The sequence below is a fragment of the Camellia sinensis genome, chromosome 14, assembly GCF_055761805.1.
Source record: "Camellia sinensis isolate YWXY chromosome 14, ASM5576180v1, whole genome shotgun sequence".
NCBI lineage: Eukaryota > Viridiplantae > Streptophyta > Magnoliopsida > Ericales > Theaceae > Camellia > Camellia sinensis.
The window spans coordinates 96,672,346-96,699,714 of NC_138974.1; the positions used below are offsets into that span (position 1 = coordinate 96,672,346).

Sequence of the window (27,369 nt, forward strand, 5' to 3'; positions counted from 1 at the left end):
GACTCCCAAACCAGACGGTTTTAGGGCATTAGGTGTAGAGACACCCCCACGGGCTTAATAACTCGAGTTAAAAAGGCTATGAACCCAAACTAGTCAAGTGGTTTTTTTTTTAAATAAGAATCTTGGCTCCTCATTTATTCTTTTCTGCAAGTCTAGCTATTATCAATGATGTACACCAGGGATTATAATAAAAAGATCACCGCTATGATAGTGTGTTCATGTGAATTAAGGCATACTCATGACAAGTGTACTAAAACCACAAACATAGACAACTCTCCTCGTGCAAACATGGCATGCAAGTATCTACCCAATAAACCCTTTTCATACAAGTCTACTATGCTCTCTAATTAACATATGCAAATATCATCACTCTACTAGCAAGAAGTCACATCAAGTAAAGTAATGCAATCAAGTGAAACATGTATAAGCATGAATTATGAGGCAAATAGAAATGCACAAAAGAAAATATAACCCTCATCCCCCAACTTGAATATGACATTGTCCTCAATGGAAAAGGAAAGAGAAATTAGAGAATATTACCAAAATTGTAGGTGCACATCCAGGTAGGCAGAGAGTAACATATACATACTTCACACTTGGTTGGTGTTTTTTTTTTTCGAAAGAAAGAACTAAAAAGAAAAAGAAAAATAAAAATAAAAATAAAAGAGACAAAGCAATATACAGGCGGGTACTACGGAGAAGCCGGTGGTGGTGGTGGCGAGAAATGCTAGGCAAACAAGGCTTGCATCAAAGCGCGTGTCTCGAAGGCGTCATCCTGACCCTGTTGCCGGATGGCGAGGTTGTCGGCATGTAGCTGATCGAAGCGCGCCTGAAAATAGTCGCGATGTGCCTGAAAATCCGTGCGCAACTCCATGAGACTCTGGTGGTGATCACGAAGAGTACGGTGGACCTGATCCACAGAGTGCTGAAGCTGTAAGTACTCCTCGCGAGTCATGTAGAGTGGGTCCCCTTGGGGAGGCACGGAGGGAACAGGATGAGCTGGGTGGTCAGGTACGGGGTCCTGGGCCTCATCAACAGGGGCACCAATCGGCTGAGGGATGCGAGATATGATGTGTTGCCCTTCCCGCTGGCCAAAAGTCGGATACCCTCTATTAATCTCCTCATCCTCAGCAATGGAGAGGTGGTTCAGCTCAAACACAAGTGTCAACAAATTAGCGAATGGTAGTGGCCAAGTCAGGTTCTGCATAGGAGTAGACCGAACTGCCTCACGTAGAAATTTCTGCAAATGCATCAAAATGAAATGCTCAAGCGGGACCTGATAGCCAAGCTAATACCCGTGTAAAACCCGCACAAACTCCAAATGGCACTCAGCTCGATGCCCAAGTGGAAGGACATTCTTATGGACCACGGAATCAAGGAAAAGCAAGCGGCTAGGTAGCTTGCTCCGCCGCAAACATGTGAAACTGTTGTCACCGTGGGCTCCCGGGAAGTATTGATGGATGAGGCGATGTATGGGTTGTTGATCCTCAACTTCCGGGAAAGGCTGATATTCTGGTTTGGCAAAAAACTCTAACACTGTGGCAATCATGGCTGAGGTGATGTGGACAACATGACCATCAATGTTAGAGAGCAGTCCAACCGTGGTGGGTGTCTCATGCAGGTTCTGGTAGAATAATCGTACCAGACGAGGATAAGTGGGTGCTGTCACAGCGCAAATGCCCAACTGTTGCCGGAGTCGGAGTTACTCAACGGCCCAAGTAGTGTCCTCGTCACGCTGGAAAAATTGCAGGTTGAACTGCGTGAGCTTGTGAGGAGGGCGTGAAGCCCACTCCGGCCGTGGCAAGTCACCTGGTGGTGGTGGCGAGGATGGTGGTGACGGTGGTGGTGGTGGCGCCGAAGAGGAGGCACCCCTGGCCTTTTTGGAGGCCCGAGCAGAGACACGGCGATTCATATCCTGCACACACCAACAATAAATACAGATACCCGTGAAACCAGCATGAGAATCAAATAAAATATGAAAGCACAAATTTGCCCACTAATGTACCACATGCAATTCCCACTGTTGTTTTTTTTTTTAATATATAAAAATGAAATTAATTAAATAAATGAAGTAAAATGTCATTAAATTAAATTAACTAAACTATAAACTAAACTAAACTAAACTATAAAATAACTAAACTACAAAATAGACTAAAGTATAGAATAAAACAACCAAAACTAAACATTTTTTTTTAGTTATTTATTTATTTATTTTTATATTTTTATATTTTTATTTATTTTTGTTTTTTCTTGCTAATTGAAGAGAAGAAAATTAAAGAAAATAAAATAAAATAAAAACTAAACTACTTAGAAAGTATATGAACAATGACATCATAGAATAAGATAAAAATAAAATCACTAACTACACAAGTATAAGAAAAATAAAAATAAAACCAAATTTCACTAACTAATTAAATTAACCAGAATCACTACGAAGCAATTTAAACTAAACAAATATAACAAATAAAAAAAAACTAAATTAGGATTAGTGTTAGTACCATTACTTATGACGTTTTTTTTTTTTTTTTTTTTTTGCCCGCACGTGCGGTGCTCATCTTCCTCCTATGCCGAGTTTGGTTCTGGTTCTTTTTTTTTTTTTTTCAACAAACTAACAAACATGCATTCTACAACTAAAAGAACACAAATAAAATTAAAAAAAAATCATAATGACCACTAAAAATACTAAAAAGAAATAAATCAGTCATGGCTAAGCATTTATTTATTTATTTATTTATTTTTAGGATGAACACTAGATCAAAATAAAAAAAATAAAAAATAAAAAATAAAAAACAAAACAAAATCAAAAACTCCACAAATTGATTCCTACATTCACAAATCTACGCAAAAGAAAAAAAATTACCTTGAAAAAGTAGAGAAAGAGAGAAAAAGAATGGAGGTTCGCCGGAAAAAATGGTGGTCACCGGAGTTTCGTCGGACGGCGAGAGAAGTGGTGCCGGTGGTGAGATGATGGTGGTGAGGAAGAAGGAAGAAGAAGAAAAGGGAAGAAGAAGAAGAAGAAGAAGAAGAAGAAGAAAGTGGGTTTGTGGGGTTGAGAGAGAGAGAGAGAGAGAAATCTGAGAGTGAAAGTGATTGGGAGAGAGTGAGTTGTGTTAGATAAGGTTTGTGTTTTTTTTTCTTTTTTGGTACGAAAATAGAAAAAAATTAATAAATGAAAATAAAAATAAATAATAACAATAATAATAATAAGAAAACAAAACAATTTTTTTTTTGGTACGAAAATAGAAAAAAATTAATAAATGAAAATAAAAATAAATAATAATAATAATAATAATAATAATAAGAAAACAAAACAAAATTTTTTTTTCCGCACCACCCACGCACCTGCTTATTAAGCAGTGTGCAAACTCACAAATTCACAATTTCCCGCATGTGCAGGGCCCAGGCCGCACGTGCAGCGAATCTCTCAACACAGATTTTTTATTTTTATTTTTAAAATTTTTGTCATCCCGCACGTGCGGGAGTCAAGCCGCACGTGCGGGAGTCAAGTCGCACATGCGGCTTTTGGTCAACGCACTAGCCCCGCACCTGCTTATTAAGCAGTGTGCTCCATCTTTTTATTTCCATAATTGCCGCACGTGCGTGAACAGTGTCGCACGTGCGGGATTTTTTTTTTTTTTTTAAATTTTTAACTCAGAAAATAAACATGAAAGCATGCTTTTAAACACAAAAAATAAATATTTCTACCTTCAATTGATATCCGGAATAAATATAGCACAAAAGAACATATGGAATGCCCACTAAAGGTATAATCTTCACGCGAAGACCACGGGTACTACTTTTCTCCCTAACTGTGTTTGTAACTTTCCCTATTCTCCAACAGGGTGATAGACTAGGTTGATTCGGTATCCAGAATCGAGGCGCATAAAGCTACCTCAACCTACGAGGCTGCCATACAGAGTTCAAGCTGAGGTAGTTTTGAAGCAATCTCCACACCCCTGGGTATTTAAACCAGACTCTAGTCTCGAAAATCCCAAACCTTTGTGTTCTAGGCTTTGCCATTCGAACTCTAGTTTCCACCGTCTCAGTTGGTCTCCTAGGAACTCACTACAAACACGGTTAGGTGGCTATACCAGACCTTCAGATGCCGTTCGGACACGGCAAACACCAAAGGAATTACACCTTTAGAGGATTTAAAGTCTCGTAGACGCAAGTAAAGCATAACGAGAACAAAGAAAAACATAATAGCATAGAAGGGAAATAAAAGAGAACATGAAATCAATCTATCAATCATAGTAAAATGGGTCCATCAAAGAAATGGACTCAATCATATCCCCATTCCCAATCCCCTCTATATATGGTTTCAATCTTTGGCCATTCACTTTGAAAGTGTGGTCAGTTTTTGGATCTCGCACCTCAATGGCACCATGACTAAATGCCTCAACAACCTCAAAGGGGCCATCCCATCTTGATCTTAGCTTACCCGGAAAGAGTCTCAATTTTGAATTAAAAAGCCACACTTTTTGGTCGGGTTCAAAAGATTTTCTATTTATGTGCTTGTCATGGAATTCTTTAGTCCGAGCTTTAAAAACTCTCGAACTCTCATATGCATCATTCTGGATTTCCTCCAACTCATTGAGTTGCAATTTCCGGTTGAACCCAGCTGCAGCCATATCGAAGTTAAACTTCTTTATGGCCCACAATGCTCGGTGCTCAAGTTCAACCGGGAGATGGCAAGCTTTGCCGAACACCGCTCTATATGGTGACCCAATGGGTGTCTTATAAGCAGTGCGGTAAGCCCATAATGCATCAATTATCCGGTCTCACTGTTTTCTCAATTATGTGCTTTACCTCCTTATTTGAGACTTCCACTTGGCCACTAGTTTGAGGGTGATATGGAGTGCCAACTTTATGAGTGATAGAGTATTTCTTAACTACCGACTCAAAGAACCGGTTACAAAAATGTGTACCATGATCACTTATTATGGTTCTAGGAAACCCAAAACGACTAAAGATGTTTTCATGCAAAAACTTGATTACCACTCTATGATCGTTTGTTCGGGTAGCTATTGCCTCCACCCACTTAGACACGTAATCTACTGCCAAAAGAATGCACTCAAACCCGAATGACGACGGGAAAGGGCCCATAATATCAATCCCCCACACATCAAATATTTCTACCACAAGAATAGGGGACATTGGCATCTTGTCACGTCGAGACATCGAACCCATTTGCTGACAGCGCAAACAAGTTCTACAAAATTGATGGGCATCTTTGAAAATTGTGGGCCAATAAAACCCGCTTTGTAAAATCTTGGCGGCCGTTTTATGCCCACTAAAGTGACCGCCACATGCAGAAGAATGACAAAATGTAAGAATGCTATGCACCTCACTCTCCAGCACACACCGTCGGATCACTTGGTCAGAGCAATATTTAAACAACTCCGGATCCTACCAAAAGTAATACCTGACCTGTGAAAAGAATCGGTCTTTGTCTTGCTTAGACCAATTTTGCGGAATTTGCCCAATAGCCAAGTAATTCACAATATGTGCAAACCACGGGGGGCTCGCTTGTGACAGCTCAAAAAGTTGTTCGTCCAGAAACGAATCATGCAAAATAAGAGGGTCGCTATTATACTCAACGAGGATTCGGGAGAGATGATCCGCCACCACATTCTCAGATCCTTTCTTATCATGGATCTCTAAATCAAATTCCTGAAGTAATAAAATCCATCTAATCAACCTAGGTTTGGTCTCTTTCTTAGATAGTAAATACCGCAAGGCGGCATGATCAGTGAAGACTATGACCTTGGAACCTAGGAGATAAGATCGGAATTTGTCTAAGGCAAAGACCACAGCTAGCAACTCTTTCTCAGTAGTAGTGTAGTTTAATTGAGCATCCGAGAGAGTGCGACTAGCATAATATATAGCAAATGGTACCTTATTGACCCTTTGGCCCAACACAGCCCCGACAGCATAATCGGAGGCATCACACATGATTTCAAAGGGAAGAGACCAATCTGGTGATTTCATGATTGGGGCGGTGGTCAAGGCCATTCTTAGTGTTTCAAATGCCTTTAAGCATGCCTCATCAAAGACAAAAGGCGCGTCCTTAACCAGTAAACTACACAAAGGACGTGATATCTTACTAAAGTCTTTGATGAACCTACGGTAAAAACCTGCATGCCCTAAGAAAGACCTAATTTGACGCACGAAATTGGATGGAGGAAGGCCTGCAATGAGGTCAACCTTAGCCTTGTCAACCTCTATACCTCGAGGGGACACAATGTGTCCCAACACTATACCCTCACGAACCATAAAATGGCTCTTTTCCCAACTCAAGATTAGGTTTGCCTCAGTACATCGTTCTAACACTCTAGTCAAGTTCATAAGGCATTCCTCAAAAGACGGTCCAAACACCGAAAAGTCATCCATAAAAACCTCTAAGAATTTCTCCACCATGTCGGAGAAAATGGCCATCATACACCGTTGAAAGGTCGCCGGTGCATTACATAGCCCGAAGGGCATGTGCCTGTAAGCAAAAGTGCCAAAAGGGCATGTGAATGTGGTCTTTTCCTGGTCAGCGGGGTACACCGGGACTTGATTATACCCCGAATAGCCATCAAGAAAACAATAGAAACCCTGCCCCGCTAACCGCTCTAGGATTTGGTCAATGAAAGGTAAGGGAAAATGGTCGTTCCTGGTCGATGAATTTAGTCTCCTATAATCAATGCACACTCGCCACCCAGTAGTGGTTCATATGGGGACTAACTCTCCTTCCTCATTCTCAACAACAGTGATGCCCGATTTCTTGGGCACCACTTGCGTGGGACTCACCCACTTGCTATCCGAGATGGGGTATATAATACCCGCATCCAATAATTTCAAAACCTCCTTCTTCACCACCTCTTTCATATTAGGATTCAGTCTCCGTTGCATTTCGCGAGAAGGTTTGGAGTCCTCCTCTAGGTGTATATAATGCATGCACACGGAGGGATCTATCCCTTTCAAATCAGCCACTGATCACCCTATAGCACTCCGATGTGCCACGAGAACACTCATTAACTGACTCTCCTACGCTGCAGTCAAGTCAGATGTAATGATGACAGGTAAAGTATCTTGGGGCCCTAAAAATACATACTTGAGTGTGGCCGGGAGTGGCTTCAACTCAAGTGTAGGTGGTGTGACCAAAGATGGTATGGTAGGCTCTCTTGACAGAGGAGGAAGTGACTCAAACCGGGCTTTCCATGGAGGAAAATCCGGTGTAGAAGAAGAATTAAGCAAGACATTCACCTCCTCAACCGACCCATCAATATCAAAATTTTCAAACCCAAAATGAGCTAGACAAGCCTCTAAAGGGTCCTCTACAAGAATGGAGGGCAAAGCCTCCTCAACAATCTCATCCACAACATCCACTAATAAGCACTCCTCTCTCTCATGAGGTTGTTGTGATGCTTGGAAAACATTAAGTTTCACTTGCATGTTACCAAATGAAACTTTCATAACCCCAGTCCGACAATTAATGCATGCATTGGCTGTAGCCAAGAAAGGTCGACCCAAGATCACCGGGATTTGTTTCCTCGAACTGGCTACTGATTCCATATCTAAAACCAAAAAGTCAATAGGGAAGTAGAACCTATCAACCTTAACTAACACATCCTCAATCATGCCTCGTGGCACTTTGAGGGACCGGTCAGCCAACTGAAGAGTAACAGTAGTGGGCTTCAACTCGCCAAGCCCAAATTCCTCGTACATAGAGTACGGCAACAAATTAACACTAGCCCCTAAATCCAATAAGGCCCTGTCAATGAAGTGGTCCCCTATAATGCATGCAATGGTTGGGGCACCTGGGTCCTTAAGCTTAGGAGGTGTGTCATTCAACAAGATGGAGCTTACTTGCTCCGTGAGTAGGACCTTTTGGGACACATGTGTCCTAGATTTACGCTTTTGCGTACAAAGGTCCTTCAGAAATTTGGCATATGATGGTACTTGCTTAATCGCCTCCAATAGGGGGAGGTTGATTTTTACCTATTTAAAGACCTCCATCATTGCCTCCATAGATGCCGCCTTCTTATTAAAAGGGGACGGTGTATCAAGGCACTGGGAAAAGGGTGCCTTAGGCTCATATGGTGCCTTGGGCTCAAATGAAGTGCTAGGGACTAAATCATCCCTCTTAAGTGTTTCCCCCTCACCCTTCCTAACTCTAGTTGCATCAGATGCAACTGACTGATGCTCTAACTCCCTACCACTTCTCAAAGCAACCACCGCTTGCACTTGCTCATGTTGCTTACCATTCCCACCCGAACTCTCTGCCCCGTATTGTCCCTTAGGGTTGGCCACAGTTTGACTTAGTAATTTTCCCTCCTCTCTCCGATTCATGTTGTTAGCTATTTGACCTAATTGGGTCTCTATCTTGGCAATAGAGTAAGTGTGGGAGTGAACTATCGGTGCTAACTCCTTAAGTTCTAAGAGAACTTCCAACACCTGAGTCTCAAAGGCAGAGTTGCCCTGAGGAACAGGCGGGGGTTGTGGTTGAGGTTGCCGGTATGGTTGTGGGGGTCTATAAGGTTGCGGTGGTCGGTAAGATGATTGGTTGGCAAAATTATTGAAATTCTGCCTTGGTGGTGGAGGATTGTAAGAAGTGCCTTGTGAAGGGGGTCTCCATGAGAAGTTAGGGTGATTCCTCCATCCCGGATTGTATGTGTTGGAGTATGGATCATTACCCGGGTTGGAGAATCCTTGAGCTGCATTTACATGCTCTTGGACTAACTCCGGAAATTGTGATGCCGAAGGGCACTCACTCAAGTCATGAGCAGGGCTCGCACAAATAACACATGCCTCGTGAAATTGAGGCTGATCTTGTTGGGTAGGGGCATGTCCCGTAGCTAATAATTGGTCCATCTTGCGGGACAGTGCCTCTACTTGTTGGGCTAACTATAGGTTTTGCCCGACCTCATAAATGCCCCCTCTTTTCAGGGCTCCAACTACGGGTTGCCAGACTTGCCGGGCTACGAAGGCATGGTGAAGGGAATTATCACTTAAGTTCTCAAACAATTGTCATGCCTCGACATCATTTTTAGACATAAATGTCCCACCACAGGACGAATCCACCATTTGGCGGTGTGGCTCAGTTAAGCCATAATAAAATGTTTGAACAAGTTGCCAATCAGGCCCTTGGTGGTGGGGACACTGTTGGAGAATGTCTCTAAGTCTTTCCCATGTCTCATGGAATTGCTCGCCATCCATTTGAGCAAAGTTTGTGATGGCTCGCCTAAGTTGGTTGGTTTTACCTATGGGAAAGTACTTCTCCAAAAACCGTTGCTGTAATTGGTCCCAAGTTGTGATTGAGTTAGCAGGTAAAGAATTTAACCAGTGTTTGGCTTTATCCTTTAATGAGAATAGAAACAATCGCAACATTAAGGCTTCATTTGTGAAATTCTGGATCCTTACTGTCGAGCAAATTTCCAGAAATTCATTCAAATGCTTATAAGGGTCATCATGATTTAGTCCATGGAATGATGGGAGCATTTGTATGGTGCTGGACTTAATCTCATAATGAGCAGCAGTGGTGTTGGGTAATTGGATGCATGATGGTGATGTATATGCAGTGGGTGTAAAATACTCCTTAAGTGTCCGGTTGGGCACATTCGGGACATTAGGATCTGCCATCTCTAATGGCTCAATGTATGAATATGAATACTCAAGCCTAGGAACACGGGCAGAAGCCCTAAGTCTCCTAAGAGTCCTTTCTAGTTCAAGGTCCAAACTCCACAATTCAGGGCGACAAGAACGACGCCCGTGCATACACTACCTAAACACACACAACAAGTTCCGACTCTGTGCACTAAGTATGAAAGCAAAATACCAAAGGAAGAAATACTCAAAGCGGTTTAACGAAAACGCTTTACTCGTCTTGCAGATGCTTGACGTGTAGACGTTGTCTCCAACCTCTGTTTGAGCTTTGACTTCCGTTTTAGCACTTTGGTGCTTTGCTTGTGAGTGTTTGCTTCTGTTTACTCACTTTAGTGCTGCGGTTTTTTTTTTTTAATTTTTGAAGCTCGGCTGCGCTCCGCTTGCACTTCAGTGATAGCTCCAATTTCAAACGCTTTGCACACTTAGCAACACCAAAAGCATAAAATCCTAAACTAAAAATTAAAATAAGAATGTAACTTTAAATTAACTAATTTCGCCAGAAGTCCCCGGCAACGGCGCCAAAATTTGATGGGTCGTTGAACACACCAAAATTAAATACTAAACTATACCAAATTCAATCGGAATAATGGCAAGTCCAGGTATCGATCCACAGGGACTATTGTGAAATTAAACTAATTTAATTGTCAAATTTCTAAATTAATTTTGATAAAAAGATTGGTTGTTTATAACCTAATTTAATAACGAATAAATTAAACTAAGGAATTAAATTATCAATAATAAATGAAATTGAGTTTACTGAATTGGGAAAAAATCCTAGGGTAGAGAATTCACCACTAACCACATAATTAGGGTTTCCAATTGAAATCAATTATGCTATGGTTTGAACGGATTAATGCTTCGCAACTACAAGCTCAAAGCATTTAACAAGAAGATCATCACATTCAATGTACGAGCACGAACCATCTCAAGTAATACGAACCGTTCACTCTAAACTAAGGTAGTGATACGACTCGTTCCTCGTAGTATGGTTCGTCTCATACCTTGAATGTGAAGGAAAAGAAAACAATTATATGGATAACATTTAACAATCACAGAAAGTCAAATATTCGAAAGAATAATGAAAATTATATAAAACAAACTTCTAAATCACCATACAAATGTTCAAACCTTTACATAATTAAAAATCAAAAAGAAAAATGCATAATTACATGGCTAGGGCTTCATCAAAACCCTAGAAAAGAAGACTAGCCACTCATAGAGGAGTGGAAGGAGGTAGAAGGAGAAGGAACCACTATGGGAGACATCTTGGAGCTTTTGTTTCTCTTCTTTTCCAAACCATAACCTCTCCCTTTAGGTCAAAACAACTTCCGAACCCTAATCCAGCCTTTTACTTTCCTTTTTATACTTCAAATCTCGTCCAAACAAGTTTAAAACGTCGGTTTGACTTTCCCAGAAAAAGTCAACGCACGTGCGGGAAAGTCAACGCACGTGCGGAAAAAGTTAACGCACGTGCGGGAAAGTCAACTCTGTCCAAATTCTGTCTTTTTGCCCATTTTATGCTCCGACGACATACAACCTGATTGACACTCAACACACATAAAGTATACAGTTTGACCAACAAGTGAAATTAAGAGATTCTAATTAATGGCCTCAATGATGTACATTTCGGCCTTAATCATTGTCTGTAAATTAACCAGTAGATTCCCAATAAATTCCCACTAAATTTTCAATAAATTACTCAGTAAATTCTCTGTAAATTACTCAGTAAATCTTAGTAAATTACATAGCAAATTCTCAGTAAATTACTAAGTAAATTCTCAGTAAATTAATTAGTAAATTACTTAGTAAATTCTCAGTACATTCTAAGTAAATTGTTAAGTAAATTCCCAGTAAATTCTCAATAAATTACTCAGTAACTTTCAAGTAAATTACTCAATAAATTCTCAGTAGATTCTCAATAAATTCCTAGTAAATTTTCAGTAAATTATCAATAAATTACTAACTAAATTCCCAGTAAATTACTTAGTAAAATCTCACTAAATTCCTAGTAAATTCTCAGTAAATTACTTTGTATATTTTCAGTAATTACTTAGTAAACTCTCAGTAAATTACTCAGTAAATTCCTTTTAAATTCACAGAAAAATTCTTAGTAAATTTTCAGTAAATTACTTAGTAAATTCCCAGTAAATTATCAGTAAATTCCAAGTAAATTCTCAGCAAATTCCCAGTCAATTACTCAGTATGTTTCTCATTAAATTCTCAGTAAATTTCTAGTAAATTCTCAATAAATACTTAGTAACTTACTCCATAAATTCCATGTAATGTCTCAGTAAATTTTCTGTAAATTACTTAGTAAATTCCCTGTAAATTCTCGGTAAATTCTCAATAAATTATCCGTAAATTACTCAGTAAATTCCTAATAAATTTTCAGTAAATTCTCAGTAAACTCTTTGTAAATTACTCAGCAAATTCTCTGTAAATTCCTAATAAATTCTCAGTAAATTACACTATAAGTTTTCAGTAAATTCTCTATAAATTACTCATAAAATTACTCAGTAAATTACTAAGTAAATTCTAAGTAAACTACTCAGTAAATTACTCAATAAATACTCAGTAAATTCCCTATGAATTCTCAGCAAATTCCTTGTAAATTCTTAGTATATTAATCAATAAATTCTCAGTGAATTCCCAGTAAATTCTTAGTAAATTCCTTGTAAATTACTCTGTAAATTTCCAAAAAATTCTCAATAAATTAATCAGTAAATTCCTAATAAATTATTCAGTAAATTACCCAATAAGTTCTTAGTAACTTACTCAGTAAATTTTCTGTAAATTTTCGGTAAATTACTCAGTAAATTCCCCGTAAATTCTCAATAAATTCTCATTAAATTCTCCCTAAATTATCTGTAAAGTCCCAGTAAATTACATAATAAATTCCCAATAAAGTCTCAGTCAATTACTCAATAAATTCTGAGTAATTGCTCAGTAAATTACTCCCTAAATTCTCAGTAAATTATGAATAAATTCTCAATAAACTACTCAATAAATTCTCAGTAAGTCACATAGTAAATTCTCAAAAAATTCCCAGTAACTTCCTAATAAATTACTTAGTAAATTCTCAGTAAATTACCAGTAAATTCTCATTAAATTACTCAGTAAATTATAAGTAATTACTCTGTAAATTCTCGGTAAATTAATCAGCAAATTCTCTGTAACTTACTTAGAAAATTACTCAAAAAATTACTAAATAAATTGTTAGTAAATTACTCAGTAAATTACCAACAAATTCTTAGAAAATTACTCAGTAAATTCCTGGTAAATTCTCTGTGAATTACTCTGTAAGTTCTCAATAAATTACTTAGTAAATTCCCAGTAAATTTACAATAAATTCTCAGTAAATTCCCAGTAAATCACTCTATAAATTCTCAATAAATTAGTTAATAAATTTCAAGTAAATTCTCTGTAAATTACAAATATATTTCTTATTAAATTCTCAGTAAATTACTCAATTAGTTCCTAGTAAATTCTAAATAAATTACTCAGTAAATTCTCTGTAACTCACCCAGTAAATACCCCTTAAATTCTCAGTAAATTCTCTATAAATTAGTTAGTAAATTCCTAGTAAATTCTCAACAAATTACTCGGCAAATTCTTAGTTTATTACACAGTAAATTCTCATTAAATTACTCAATAAATTTCAGTAAATTCTCAGTAAATTACTTAGTGAATTCTCAGCAAATTCTCAATAAATTACTTGGTACATTACTCAGTAAATTTCTAGTAAATTCTCAGTAAATTACTTAATAAATTCTCAGTAAATTTCAAATAAATTACTTAGTATTTTACACAGTAAATTGCCAGTAAATTACAGGTAAATTATCAGTAATTACTCAGTAAATTCCCAGTAAATCATCAATAAATATTCAGTAAATTACTCAATAAATTCCAAGCAAATTCTCAGTAAATTATGCAATAAAATTTGAATAAATTCTCAGTAAATTCACAATAAATTCTCAGTAAATTACTTCATAAATTCCCAGTAAAGTACTCAGTAAATTCCTAATAAATTCTCAGTAGATTACCAGTAAATTCTCCGTATATTACTCTGTAAATTACTCAGTAATTTCTCATTAAATTTTTAGTAAATTACTCAATAAATTTCTAGAAAATTACTTAGTAAATTCTCAGTAAATTACTCAAAAAATTATTTTGTAAATTCCCAGTTAATTACTCAAAAAATTACTCACTAAATTCCCAATAAATTCTCAGTAAATTACATAGTAAATTCCTAATAAATTCTCAGTAATTAGTCAGTAAATTCTCATTAAATTCTCAGCAAGTTTTCAGTAAAATACTTGTAAATTCCTAGTAAATTCTCAATAAATTACTTAGAAAACTCTCAATAAATTCCTAATAAATTCTCAACAAATTACTCTGTAAATTCCTTGTAAATTACTCAGTAAATTATCAGTAAATTCCCATTAAATTATCGGTAAATTCTCAGTATATTATTCAGCAAATTCCCAGTAAATTCTCAGTAAATAACACAGTAAATTCTCAGTAAATTCTTAACAATTAGTGTAGTGTGTATATTTCTAATAAATTCTTTGTAAATAACTCAATAAATTTCCAGAAAATTCTGAATATATACTAAGTAAATTACTCAGTAAATTAAACAATAAATTCCCAGTTAATTCTCAGGGAATTCTCAATAAATTCTCAATAAATTACTCAGACATTTACTCTGTAAATTCCCAATAAATTAGTTAGTAAATTTCCAGTACATTGTAAATAAATTCTTAGTAAACTCTCAGTAAATTACTCAGTATATTCCCAGTAAATTCTGAGTAAATTAGTCAGCCAATTCCTAGTAAATTCTCAAGAAATTATCAGTAAATTACTTAGTAAATTCCCAGTAAAATTGCCTATAAATTCTCAATAAACTCCCTGTAAATTCCTAGTAAATTACTCAGCAAATTCCTAGTAAATTCTCAGTAAATTAATTAGTAAATTACTCTGTAAATTTACATTAAATTCCCCATAAATTCACAATTAATTCTGAGTAAATTACTCATTAAATTCTCAATAAATTACTCTGAAAATTCTCAGTAAATTGCCATTAAATTCTCAGTAAAATACGTAGTAAATTCTAAGTAAATTTCTCAGTAAATTACATAGTAAATTACTCAATAGATTCACAATAAATTCCTTGTAAAATCTTAGTAAATTACTCTGTAAGTTCTCAGTAAATTCTCTGTAAATTACTTAAAGAATTACTTAGAAAATTGCCAATAAATTCTCAGTAAATTAATCTGTAAGTTCTCAGTAAATTCTTTGTGAATCACTAAGAAAATTACTCTGTAAATTGCCAGTAAATTCTCAGTAAATTACTGGATAAATTCTCAGTAAATTATGTAGTAAATTCAGCATAATTTCTCAGTAAATTCTTAATGAATTCTCAGTAAATTACTTAGTAAATTTCAAGAAAATTCTCAATAAATTACACAGTAAACTGGCAGTAAATTGCTCAGTAAATTCCCAATAAATTACTCAGTATGTTCTCAGTAAATTACACAGAATTCTCATTAAATTCCCAGAAAATTCTCAATAAATTACTCAATAAATTCTCAATAAATTCTCAGTCAATTACTCAGTAAATTCTTAGTAAATTATTAAATAAATTTTCAGTAAATTCTCAGCAAATTCTCTTTAAATTCCCAGTAAATACTCTGTAAATTACTCTTTAAATTCCCACAAAATTCTCAGTAAATTAATCAGTAAATTGTGAGTAAATTCCAAGCAATTTCTCAGTAAAGTCGCAGTAAATTAATCAAGAAATTACTCAGTAAATTCTCAGTAAATTACTCTGTAAATTCCTATTAAATTCTCAATAAATTACTCATGAAATTCTCAGTAAATTCTCTGTAAATTACCTAATAAATTCTCAGTAAATTATTCAATAGATTCCTAGTAAATTGTTAGTAAATTACTTTGTAAATTCTCTGTAAATTACTCTATAAATTGATAGTAAATTCCCAGTAAATTCTTAATAAATTCTCAGTAAATTACTCTATAAATTCCGAGTAAATTCTTAGTAAATTACTTAGTGAATTCCTAGTAAATTCCCGGTAAACTCTCAGTAAATTTCTTGTAAATTGTCATTAAATTCCTTGTAAATTCTCAGTAAATTACTTAGTAAATTTTCAGTAAATTATTCAGTAAATTCTTAATAAATTCTCAGTAAATTCCCAGTAAATTACTCAGTAAATTCGCAATAAATTATCTATAAATTACTCAGTAAATTCCTAGTAAATTCTTAGTAAACTCTTAGTAAATTACTGTCATGACCTGAACCCGCCCTTATGGATTAAGGTCATAGTCGACCAGTAATCAATGGATTATCTACGACCTTAAACCTGATCAAACATATTTTCAATAGAATAAGGGGCAAAACGGAAGCAGACTTAAAAATTTTACTCAGTAAATTCAAAGTAAATTACTCAGTAAATTCTCAATAAATTACTTAGTAAATTACATAATAAATTCTCAGTAAATTCTTGGTGAATTCTCAATAAATTACTCAGAAATTTACTTCGTAAATTCTCAGTAAATTAGTCAGTAAATTCTCAATAAATTCTCAGTAAATTCCTAATAAATTCTTAGTAAATTCTCAGTAAATTAGTCAGCCAATTCCTAGTAAATTCTAAGGAAATTCTCAGTAAATTACTTTGTAAATTCCCAGTAAATTGCCTATAAATTCTCCGTAAATTCTCAATAAATTCCCTGTAAATTCCTAGTAAATTACTCAGCAAATTCCCAGTAAATTTGCAATAAATTCTTAGTAAATTACGCAGTAAATTTCAAGTAAATTACTTAGTAAATTCCTCGTAAATTCTCAATAAATTACTCAGCAAATTACTTAGTAAATTCTATGTAAATTACTTAGTAAATTGCCATTAAATTTTCAGTAAATTCTCAGTAAATTACGTAGTAAATTCCTAGAAAATTCTAAGGAAATTTCTCAGTAAATTACATAGTAAATTCTTAGTAAATTACTCAGTAAATTCTCAATAAATTTTTCTGTAAAATCTCAGTAAATTACTCTGTAAGTTCTCAGTAAATTCTCTGTAAATTACTCAGAAAATTACCAATAAATTAGTCAGTAAATTCTTAGTGAATTACTCATTAAATTCTCAGTAAATTACTCTGTAAGTTCTTAGTAAATTCTTTGGGAATTACTAAGAAAATTACTCAGTAAATTCTCAGTAAATTGCTAGAAAATTCTAAGTAAATTACTTAGCAAATTACATAGTAAATTCTTAGTAGATTACTCAGTAAATTCACAATAAATTCTTAGTAAATTACTCAGTAAATTCCCAGTAAATTCTCAATAAATTATTCAGTAAATTCTCTGTAAATTACTCTGAAAATTCTCAGTAAATTACTCGGTAAATTACTCAGTAAATTGCCAATAAGTTCTCACTAAATTACTCAGTAAATTTTCAGTAAATTACCAAGCAAATTCACAGTAAATTCTCACTAAATAACTCAGTAAATTCTTAGTAAATTACTGTGTAAATTCTCAGTAAATTACGTAGTAAATTCCACGAAATTTCTTAATAAATTCTTAGTAAATTCACAGTAAATTACTTAGTAAATTCTTAAAAATTCTCAATAAATTCTCAGTAAATTGGCAGTAAATTCTCAGTAAATTACAAAGTAAATTCCCAGTAAATTCTTAATAAATTCCTAGTGAATTCTCAATAAATTCTCAGTGAATTCTCAATAAATTCTCAGTAAATTACTAAATGAATTTTTAGTAAATTCTCAACAAATTTCCATTAAATTTCCTATAAATGCTCTGTAAATTACTCAGTAAATTATTCTTTAAATTCCCACGAAATTCTCAGTAAATTCTGAGTAAATTCCTCATAAATTCTAAGTAAATTTCTCAGTAAATTACTCAAAAAAGTCATAGTAAATTCTCAATAAATTACTCAGTAAATTACTTTGTAAATTTCCATTAAATTCTCAATAAATTACTGATGAAATTCTCAGTAAATTAGTCAGTAAATTCTTAGAAAATTCTCAATAAATTCTCTATAAATTACCTAATAAATTCTCAGTAAATTACTCAGTATATTCCCAGTAAATTCCTAATAAATTACTCAGTAAATTCTTAGTAAATTCTCAGTAAATTCCCTCTAAATTACTCTGTAAATTACTTAGTAAATTACTCAGTAAATTCCCAGTAAATTAATTGTTGAATTCCCAGCATAGTTCTAAATATCGGCCGGTACGATACGTAGCGGCCGATTCGTACCGAAAAAATGAACTACAGATTCGGATATGGACCAGTATACCGGTGAGAATGAAATTCACAGCCGTAGCGTCCGATTCTCGGTAACAGACAAATAAAGAGTGTCGCAAAAAAAAAAAAAAAAAAAGGAATTTTTTTTTGCCTTAGTTAAATAACCGTCGCATACCCATGTATACGCGTGATTTTCAGGACTTTCACCCTAAATACGCAGGCCAATTTGTTTGACATAACAATGATCTCTTCTTAGATTCACCCATTTTCTCAAAACGATAATATTTCCAATGTATAGATAATACTCAATGCAAATGAATAAGGAAATAAAACTCTATTTTTACACATGCAAACAAAATAATAATATTGGATTACAAGGGTATAAAAATAAATAAAAAATAAAGTTGAGGGTTGAGGCTAGTGGCAAATTGAGAAATTTTGCAAAATTCTATAAATTTTGGAGAGTAAAACTCTATTTTATTTTTGTTAATATTGAAAATAGTATGGGACCAATGGAAGTGTCTGTTTGGTTTGATTTTTTAAAAACTATTTTTAGATAAGTTCTCATTTATTGTTATTGATTTTTTGTGATATTTTAATCAATTTTTTTATTTTTACTTTTTAGATGCACCTAATCAAGATGTATCTAAAAAGTAAAAGATAAATTGACTAAAAATATTTTCAAGAAATCACTAAAAAAAATTGAAAATTTGAATAAAAATCTGTGTGCATTTTTGTTTGGATTTTCGTTTGTTTTTGGTGAATTGTTTTCATATTATAATTAATTTTTTTTACTTTTTAGATATATCTAATCTTGATGTGCCTAAAAAGTAAAATATAAAATGACTAAAATATAAAATAAAATAAAAAATTCATTGAAGACAAACAAAAAATCATCTAAATTTTTTTTTTGAAAACTGTAACTAAATTAATTTTCTAATGATCAGATAATTTTTGAAAACTGTAACTAAATTAATTTTCTAATGATCACTTTAGGCTTCACTACAACATATAAGACTTTTGGCAACCTATTATTTTGGTCCCTAAAACCATTGTTTTGGCCTCTAAATGGTCTTTGTGACAAAATTAAATTCGTCACTAAAAAAGTCACTAAAAGTGCGTCTAGAAAAGTCTTTAGCGACGAATTTTTGAAAAGGTCGCTGAAAATGACAATTAGCAACCAATTTTATATTGTCACAAAATGCTTGATTTTGCAAAACTAAAATATTTTGTCGCTAATACTTTGTCACAAAATGTTTCCATTTGGTCGCAAAAAGCAAAATAGTGACTTTTTTAACAACAAATATATCTGGTCGCTAAAGGTTTGAAATAACATTTTGAAAACATTCAATTTCATAGCTACAAATTGACATCCACAGCCCAAATCTATCTTCGTATATAGAAAAAACAAGATCAAAAAAACAAGAATCAATTGGGGAAATATCAGAATTGAGCATTTTAGTGAGCATATAATATGCCTGTAAAACTGCATACAAGCACTTTCTATGTGCACAAAGGAACATACACCAAATCCAAGTACACCTAAAATTCATGTGGTCCATGTCCATTAGTACTACACAACACACTAGTCCAATATGACGGTTTTAGTAAGTGGAACTGCTTCTTTGATGTTTGATATGGAAATTAAATAAATATAAGATAAAATCATTTTCCTTGCATCACACCTTTTCAATTAGTTATATTAAGTGAGTGCTTCAGGCTAATATGTAACAACAAAAACAAATAGGTACACTATCCTCTGACTGATTTTCCATAAGAAATACATACACATGCATACATGCATATACTAGATAAAATTACATAGGAAAAAATAAAAAATAAAAAACCCACTAGCATAACACATTGTTGAAATCAGTCAAGTCCTTATAAAGGAAAACCTCAAATAAAAATGAATATCAGAAAAAATATGCACGCTTGTTTGAGAAGAGAAGACTAGCAAAGCTGAAATAATATTTTCAGCAAGAGTATAAATCTCTTTTCTCAATATCAAGAATAAATATGTGATTCATCAAATGGTATAAAAGTAAGCCAAGCATTTCAAAATCATGTGTCCACAAAGAGATTGATGTACCTAGTAGCAACTTCAAGAAGCTTTAGGTGACCTTCATGTAAAGGATTAAACGAACTAGATAAAATTATCCTCCTTTCTGTATCAGAAGATGAAGAGTCACTGGAAGGTAAATCCAACCCAAGGGTTAAACCATACCACTTGAAAAGGGATAAACCTTAAAACATATTTCCCCACTTATAAGCTGCTCTAATATGAGTTAATGTCACATGTCAAAATAAAAGGTCAAATACAATTTTCCCCAAACTTACATAATCTAAGCTCACCAATCATGCCCCAACCCAATCTAAGTAAACTCACCACTGCAAATATAAGATAGACACTAAAAGACATTCTCTACATGCAATAAAAATAAGATAACAAGGGTGGAAGAAAGATCAAACACATAAAAAATGGATAATAAACACCTTTAGTAAAATATTGAAAATATCAATAGCAGAGAAACATGGTATGGGGAAACAGGGAAGAAAAAGCTGTAGAAGCATGGAAGTTTATTGAATATTGAAAATCCCAATGTACTTAAATTTTCAATAAGATTTCTACCTAGCAAAATATGGATTTTTTTTTTACTTAAAATTAATAGTAAATTAATATCTTGACAAGTTAGCAATATTTTGACAAGTTATCAACAGGTTCTCTCTTTTTTTTCTTTTTTTTTCTTTTTTGGAAAAAAGAAAAAAATAGTAAAAATAAAAAATAAAAAATAAAATTGGTTACCCCCATCTTGCCTTCACCATTCCAGATGTCTTCCTCTTCCCCATAGTCATTAAGTCTTGACATTGCCTTTTCATTTCAGTTTGCTATTCATAAAATACGATCACATTTTATATGGTGTCACATGACATATGGTGTCATGTATGAAATATGCTTGACTGAGCAAATACTAAAATAGAATTGGCAGCTGACTCAAATGACTAGGTTTGAGAAGTGCAAAACTTTCCAAAATCCATATATAACACCCATGCATTACAATTCAAGACAGCTTGCCCATCTTATCCATGTGCTGACCCTAAAAATCACCTTCTTCAATTAGAAAGAACAGTAGAACATTTCCATCTCAAGTTTATCAGTAACCAAATATATGAAAGAGACATTACATGTCATATACATTAAAATTTGGATATTACAACTTCATTACATCTTAATCTTTTACAGCATATGCAAATCCATGCACATTAATTGCACATAATAAAATATATATAATGGGATGAATAAATTCAATACATACAAAATCCTAAACAAAATTTGAGTATATATACCTAATATAAAAAAAAAAAATGCTTAATTACATCATATAATTCAATTAAATTCATCATCAAACGAGCAAAGAATCAACAAAAACGTCATCGATTTTCTCAGCCACTTTCGCTGCGATCTCTTCAAGCCCTTTCTTCAAGATTTCCAAATCTTCAATGCTATCACTCGCATCGAATTGCAGAGCATCCAACCACGAATTCAACCGGTGGTGGTTCGCGGCGGCAGCCTCACAACCCTCTTCTGCCTTCTCTCCGGCTGCGGCGGTGTTGAGGTAACGGTCGACAAGGGCGTCGAAGGAGGGTTCGCCGTGAGTGTAGGGACGGCCAGCGGGGGAGAAGGTGAGGATTGCGATGTCGGCGCCGGTGAGGGATCGGAGTTGTCGGGCTTTGTTGAAGAGACCACGACGTCTCTTAGAGAAGGTAACCATTCTCTGTCCTTCCTTCTCTACTCTTCTAATCTCAATTTTTTTTTTTCCACTTCCCATCTTCTCTTCTGTTTTACGCCGTCTCTAACAAAACTCTCCCTTAAATAAGCCGCCAACCCACCGACCAAAACCCTAGCTACTACTTCTGGCGGTAAAGTTTGGACAACTGTTTAGTGGGGATGTGTTTGGGCTGGGCTTCCACCTAATTCTTCCTTATTAGGCCCAAGATTATTTCTCAATTGGGTCGACACTTAAATGAAGGCCCAACCAGCCCAATTAGTTATTCCCACATCTAACTTCATTGCTCTATATTTAGGGCCCAAGTGAACTGAACTGTTTGCCAGTTCAACTCAACTCTGTTCATTAAATAAATAAACGATATCAAATCAAATAAGCTTATTGCATTTATTATTTATTTAAATGATAAGATAAATATATTTTATATATATATATATTTAAATAATGTAAATAATAATGAAAAAAAATTATCGAGTTTCAAGCTTTTAACTTGAACTTGGTTAGTATTTAGTATTAATGAGTTGAGCTAAGTTTGAACAGAATTTTCAAGCTCGTTAAACAAATGAGCTAAGTTCAAGCCTACAAAACTCAACTCAACTCATTTTTTGGCAAAAAAAATTAGGGTAAATAACATTGACACCCATTGAAATTTATGTTTATTACAATTTTTCTCTTACTTTTTGAAAATTTTAAACCTCGAGGGGGGGGAGGGGGATGTATTTCTATTTGGGAGTATTTCTTCTTGTGATTCTTAGGTTTATTCTAATATAAAGTTTCATGATATATTTTTAAGTTTATTGTATTTTTTCATATGTAGTAAATGTAAATTTTATGATATCTCCAATCACATAAATAAATAAATAAAATGGCCATTTACTAATAAATCTTATATCTATGACTTATAGACCATTTAGTCCCATACATATTTTTTATAAACCCAAAAGTCCTATCTCATATTAAAATCTCCCAAATGAAATATACCTCGCATTTAGAACCGTAATAACACAATAGTACACACATTAGAATGATATCTCATTTTCACATTTTGATAATGACACATTTGATAAAAGTTTAATAAGATAATAGTGTATAAATGTCTCATTGTCACATGTTAAGAAGAATGAAATATTTGACAAAAGTTTAATAAGATAATAGTATACAAATTAGAATGATATCCCATTATCACATTTTAAGAATGACACATTTGATAAAAATGTAATAAGTCAGTAGTGCACAAATATTCCATTGTCACATTTTAAGAAGAATGACACATTTGACAAAAATTTAATAAGACAATAGTATGTACATTAGAATGATAAGTGTACTTTTTAACTTTTATGAAAGATGTGCAGAAAAGTAGAGAGGTGATGTAATCCAAAAAAGATAAAAAAAAAATAAAAAGTGTGTGTACTCCAAACCAAGCAAATTTGACAAAAATTTAATAAAACAATAGTGCATAAATAAAGTATACCCACATTTGGAATATTCAAGAAATATAGTGAAAGAACCTCATAGTATATCTTTTCAAATTCAAAAATTAATGAGACTTTCCGATACATATTTTTTAAAGATAGGACTTATGTGTAAATTTCCCTAAATAGAAAGGACAAACAATTATAAGTTGTTACAAACATGCATGCTGACTACACTGGCCTTGGATTTGATCAGTTGTCAGATGTTATTGATAAGTTGTTGGCCATCCCCACAGATCTACAAGTCCACTTCCAGTTGTTGACACCAAAATAATACTAACAAAATATAACCTTGATGTTAAAATGAACGCACAAGTCTAATGGGCTGCCATATCTGGGGTTTGATTTGCTTTCAAGCCTTGGATATACTTTCCAAGCGTACCATAATATCAAATGAAAACCAGCCAACTTTCATCATTAAGACGATTTTCTCATCAAGATAACCCAACTATCGGAAAGTATTCATATAAGCATTTACACCAAAATATTAATTTCAAGACCTCCCAAAACCCAAGTATTGTTGTCTCACTTTGTTAATCTCTTACAAGTAGTAGATATATATATGATTATCTACTTCAATAAGTGGGCAAGGTCAGGATCATCCAGGTCCAAATCCAACCATCCATTTAAGCGCATGTACTCGATGTAATGATCTGGTGGCTTCACAGCACGTGGATTTCTTGGAGTAAAGCGATGAATCCTCTCAAGATCTCGAGCAAGCCACCGCACATATGCACGGTCCAAAGGAGGTACAATCTTTAGGAATATCTCTTCCTTCTCTTCCTTTGCAGGCTTGTTTCCCATGTTTAATCAAACCTAGCCAACATATATAAAAAAAAAAAAAAAAAAAAAAAAAAGGAAAAAAGTAGCAGTCAGAAAGAAAACTCACCTCCTATCAATCATTGAATAATAGAAAATCTTTAAAGGCATGTAAGATGATACTAAAAACTTGCTAAAGAAGGCCAAACTCCATTTACTTCAATAAGCATCCCATAACGTTTTTATTGTGCAACCTATCATATATTTCTTTCTTCCTTCATTTTTCTGATTCTACAGCGCTTAAAATAATACCACTTTGAAAATTTATAACACACTGAAATTGTATTGCTGTTTGTCCCCTTTGTAGACCTCAGAGAGATCGTGTCTAACCATGACCGTCTTATCCCATAGAAAGTTTCATCCCAGCCCCCAATTCTGTGGTCTCAATTAATAATCAAGGCTTTGGAGCAGCACTTATCTCAACTGCTAAAGAACAAGAATTAACTCAACTAGGTCTTGCAAATTTAGAACTGTTAGAATAAGCTATGCAACTTAAATTTATACATTTGTACTAGTTGATAAATTTAACCTCCTATCAATAATCTATCCTATTATATTAAGTGAAGGCTGGACTTGGTGTCCAAGCCTTTGCTTGCTTCTCCTTATGTCATGTGTCTCTCATTTTTCTACTTACAAAGAAAAAAAAATAATAAAAATATTAGATAGATGACAAGAATGGAACTCGAACCTTGGACCTTGGGTCTACTAAAGAAGACTCTTACTACTTGAGTGACACACAATATATAGAAAATATTTTGTTTTATTTTTACTTATTTGAATTGCACATGCATAGCCAACTGCTAGTTGTAGATTAAGTACAAGTCTCATCAGAGTGTATGTCTCCAAGTTGTTTTGCTCATCCCATAATTGGAGGACATAGTGGCATGGGTGAAACATTCAAAGTGTATACAGTTAATCCTCCTTTTGTACATGATGAAAACTGCCATATATATGTAGTACAGTATACTGGTACAAATTGTCCACACAACCAAATAATAAATTATTGAGAAGTATTTACAGAAGTGAATAAAAAACATTGAACTCCTTTTGGGTATTTAATGCTAAATGGCATCAAACATAAACTACAGCATACCCATATCATATCTAGTCAAACAGGTATTTCATTCATGTTGGAGCAAAAATGTGATAAATGTACAAAGACTAATGTGGGCAGTTCTTGAAATGTAAAAAAAAAAAATGGAGAGACAAGGTTAAGGTCATAATTGGATAGACTGGAGAAGGCCTGAACCCCTTGATTTATCCATTATGTCACAAATATATAAAAAATAAAAAGTTTTAATGAAAAAAAAAAAAAAAGAAGCTGAGTCAAGTTTAGGAATTCAACCATGAAGGATATTTATTTTCGCTTATTTAGGAATTCAACACCCATTAACATCCCAATTTCAATTAGGATCCTATGCTGTTCCATTCATACTACCCCATTACGTACTACTAATTCCATAAGCTATAAATTCTAAATCTCCAAGTGAACAGTCTGTTGCAACTGATAAGTTTTCTATGATGCAGCCCATTCTACAAAGGAAAGCTTGTCACCATGATAATGTAGGATCAAAATCAATAACTATTCCTTTAACACATGGTACAGGAATCATGCTGAAAATACAGGAATGTCACAACCATACGGCAATGCAGTGCATGATGGGAGCTCCCCCTAATGTAACTAATTACAACTAACCTCCTAGAAGTATCAGGTTTTGAGAAATGTAATTGAGTTACATTGAATTTTCTCTTTACTCAAATTAGAGCCTACTGTAATTGATTGGTTTATTTTCATGTTGTTGAGCTTCATTTGGTCTTTCTGAGTAACTAATTGGACTCAAAGAACATAATTTCACTACTTTATTTGTGGGATGTGCATGATTTTAAATACATTATAAACATTACCAAATATTTATAAATAGATATAGACACACATAAACGTGCAAAACTATAGATATAGAGGGAGAAGTGGTAGAGAATTGTTGTGATCAATACAAATCACTGTTATTCTTCAATACCTTGTAGACACTTGAATCTTGATAACATTTGAGAAACTTAATCCTAGAACTCTACCTTGATTTATAATTTGGTCAGGAGAAGCAACCTTAGAGCATTTCCAATCTTTCATCTTTTTTCCTTTCTTTTTTTTTTTTTCCCATCAAATTTGGGTAAAAAAAAATGGTTAAAAGCTTGATTTGATATGGGATGCTCCAATAGATTTTTGTCAAATTTAACTAAAAACTAGATTTGGTGAAAAATTGAATGCTTCAATCCTCACTAACTTCAAAATTTTCATCAAATATTTTTGAAAATTTCAAATTTACCCCCCGAAAGCTTCTTTCATCAAATTTGGTTTAAAAAGAAAAAAAAAAAAAAAAAAAAACTTGTTTTGCCATGATTTGATGAAAATTTTGGTGAAAACTTGATTTGATACAAGTTCGATGAAATGATTGGAGGTCATTTTCAATACAAAATGTTTATGGTTTTCCTTATGTATATCCTAATCAATCTCAAATTTTGAGCCCATTTTTTTCTTTCTTTATTTATTTTTTCTGTCCACCCTTGAATAACTTTGCAGACCTGAGGGTTCTACAAAGTCCATAGAGCACAAGACTATGAAAAGATCAAATCAATCGGAGCTCTACAACATGACCATGGAATTTTCTTCTGGAATTGAGTAATTCATGTGAAATCACTCAATCGGATTCAAGAGTACCAACATCTACTCTAAATAGTGAATTCAATGAGTCAATTCATAGGTTCGCCCACATGTAATGATAAGGGGGATCGAGAGCAAAACCAAAAAAGACAAGTAATTTACAACAGACGTGTGTTCAGAGTTGAATGCACAATTCATAGAGAAATGAAGAGTGATAAATCATGACTTACCAGGGTTTGCTTGTTGGCCTCTCAATCTCACACACAGTCAAGGCAAGGCAACAGACAGAGAGAAAGCTTAGCCAGAAGAACAGTGCAAATGTTTATAAACAACTGAAACTGGTGCCAAAATACCCGACCCAATGGGACCCGGCCCTCTCCGACTCTTTAAAGTAAAATGAGTTTGGGGATTTTTGATAATTAAGGCCACGTTTGGAACCAATCTTTAGGTTATATCATCTTTTTATTTTTTACACGTTTTTTTAAAAACAAATTAAAAGAATTTAAAGGATTAGTTTTTAACCTACATTCCAAAACAATCCTAGCCCAGGGTAGGGTAGGGTTGGGTTGGATTGGGTTTGTTGGAGAAATTTTACTTACACTGCAATTTTGGAGTGTTTTAAAAGTTTGTTAAAAGTTGATTTTTTAATGTTTTTTGACTTTTAAAAAAAAAACATGTAAAAAAGTAAAAAGTTATGTTATCAAAAAA

The 27,369-nt window shown here is 34.0% G+C and overlaps 1 protein-coding gene and 1 long non-coding RNA gene across 2 annotated transcripts; both read right to left on the bottom strand.

The window, feature by feature from the left end:
• Positions 1-1,702: 1,702 nt before the first annotated feature.
• LOC114302136 (agamous-like MADS-box protein AGL29) lies at positions 1,703-21,696 on the bottom strand. Its single transcript, XM_082905145.1, has 2 exons — positions 21,334-21,696; positions 1,703-1,915 (listed from the first exon to the last, which is right to left on the bottom strand). The coding sequence occupies exons 1-2, from the start codon at positions 21,694-21,696 to the stop codon at positions 1,703-1,705; spliced, it is 576 nt and encodes a 191-aa protein (XP_082761271.1).
• A 1,876-nt stretch (positions 21,697-23,572) lies between these two features.
• Positions 23,573-27,041, bottom strand: LOC114302149 (uncharacterized). Its single transcript, XR_003643323.2, has 2 exons — positions 26,892-27,041; positions 23,573-23,999 (listed from the first exon to the last, which is right to left on the bottom strand). It is a non-coding gene; the product is annotated as an uncharacterized LOC114302149 (long non-coding RNA).
• Between the last annotated feature and the right edge of the window lie 328 nt (positions 27,042-27,369).

Coding starts and splice junctions, on each gene's coding strand:
- LOC114302136 (XM_082905145.1), bottom strand. CDS start 21,696: ATGGTTACCTTCTCTAAGAGACGTCGTGGTCTCTTCAACAAAGCCCGA. Junction 1,916..21,333: donor TTTTTGTTGATTCTTTGCTC/GTTTGATGATGA, acceptor TGGTGTGTGCAG/GATATGAATCGCCGTGTCTC.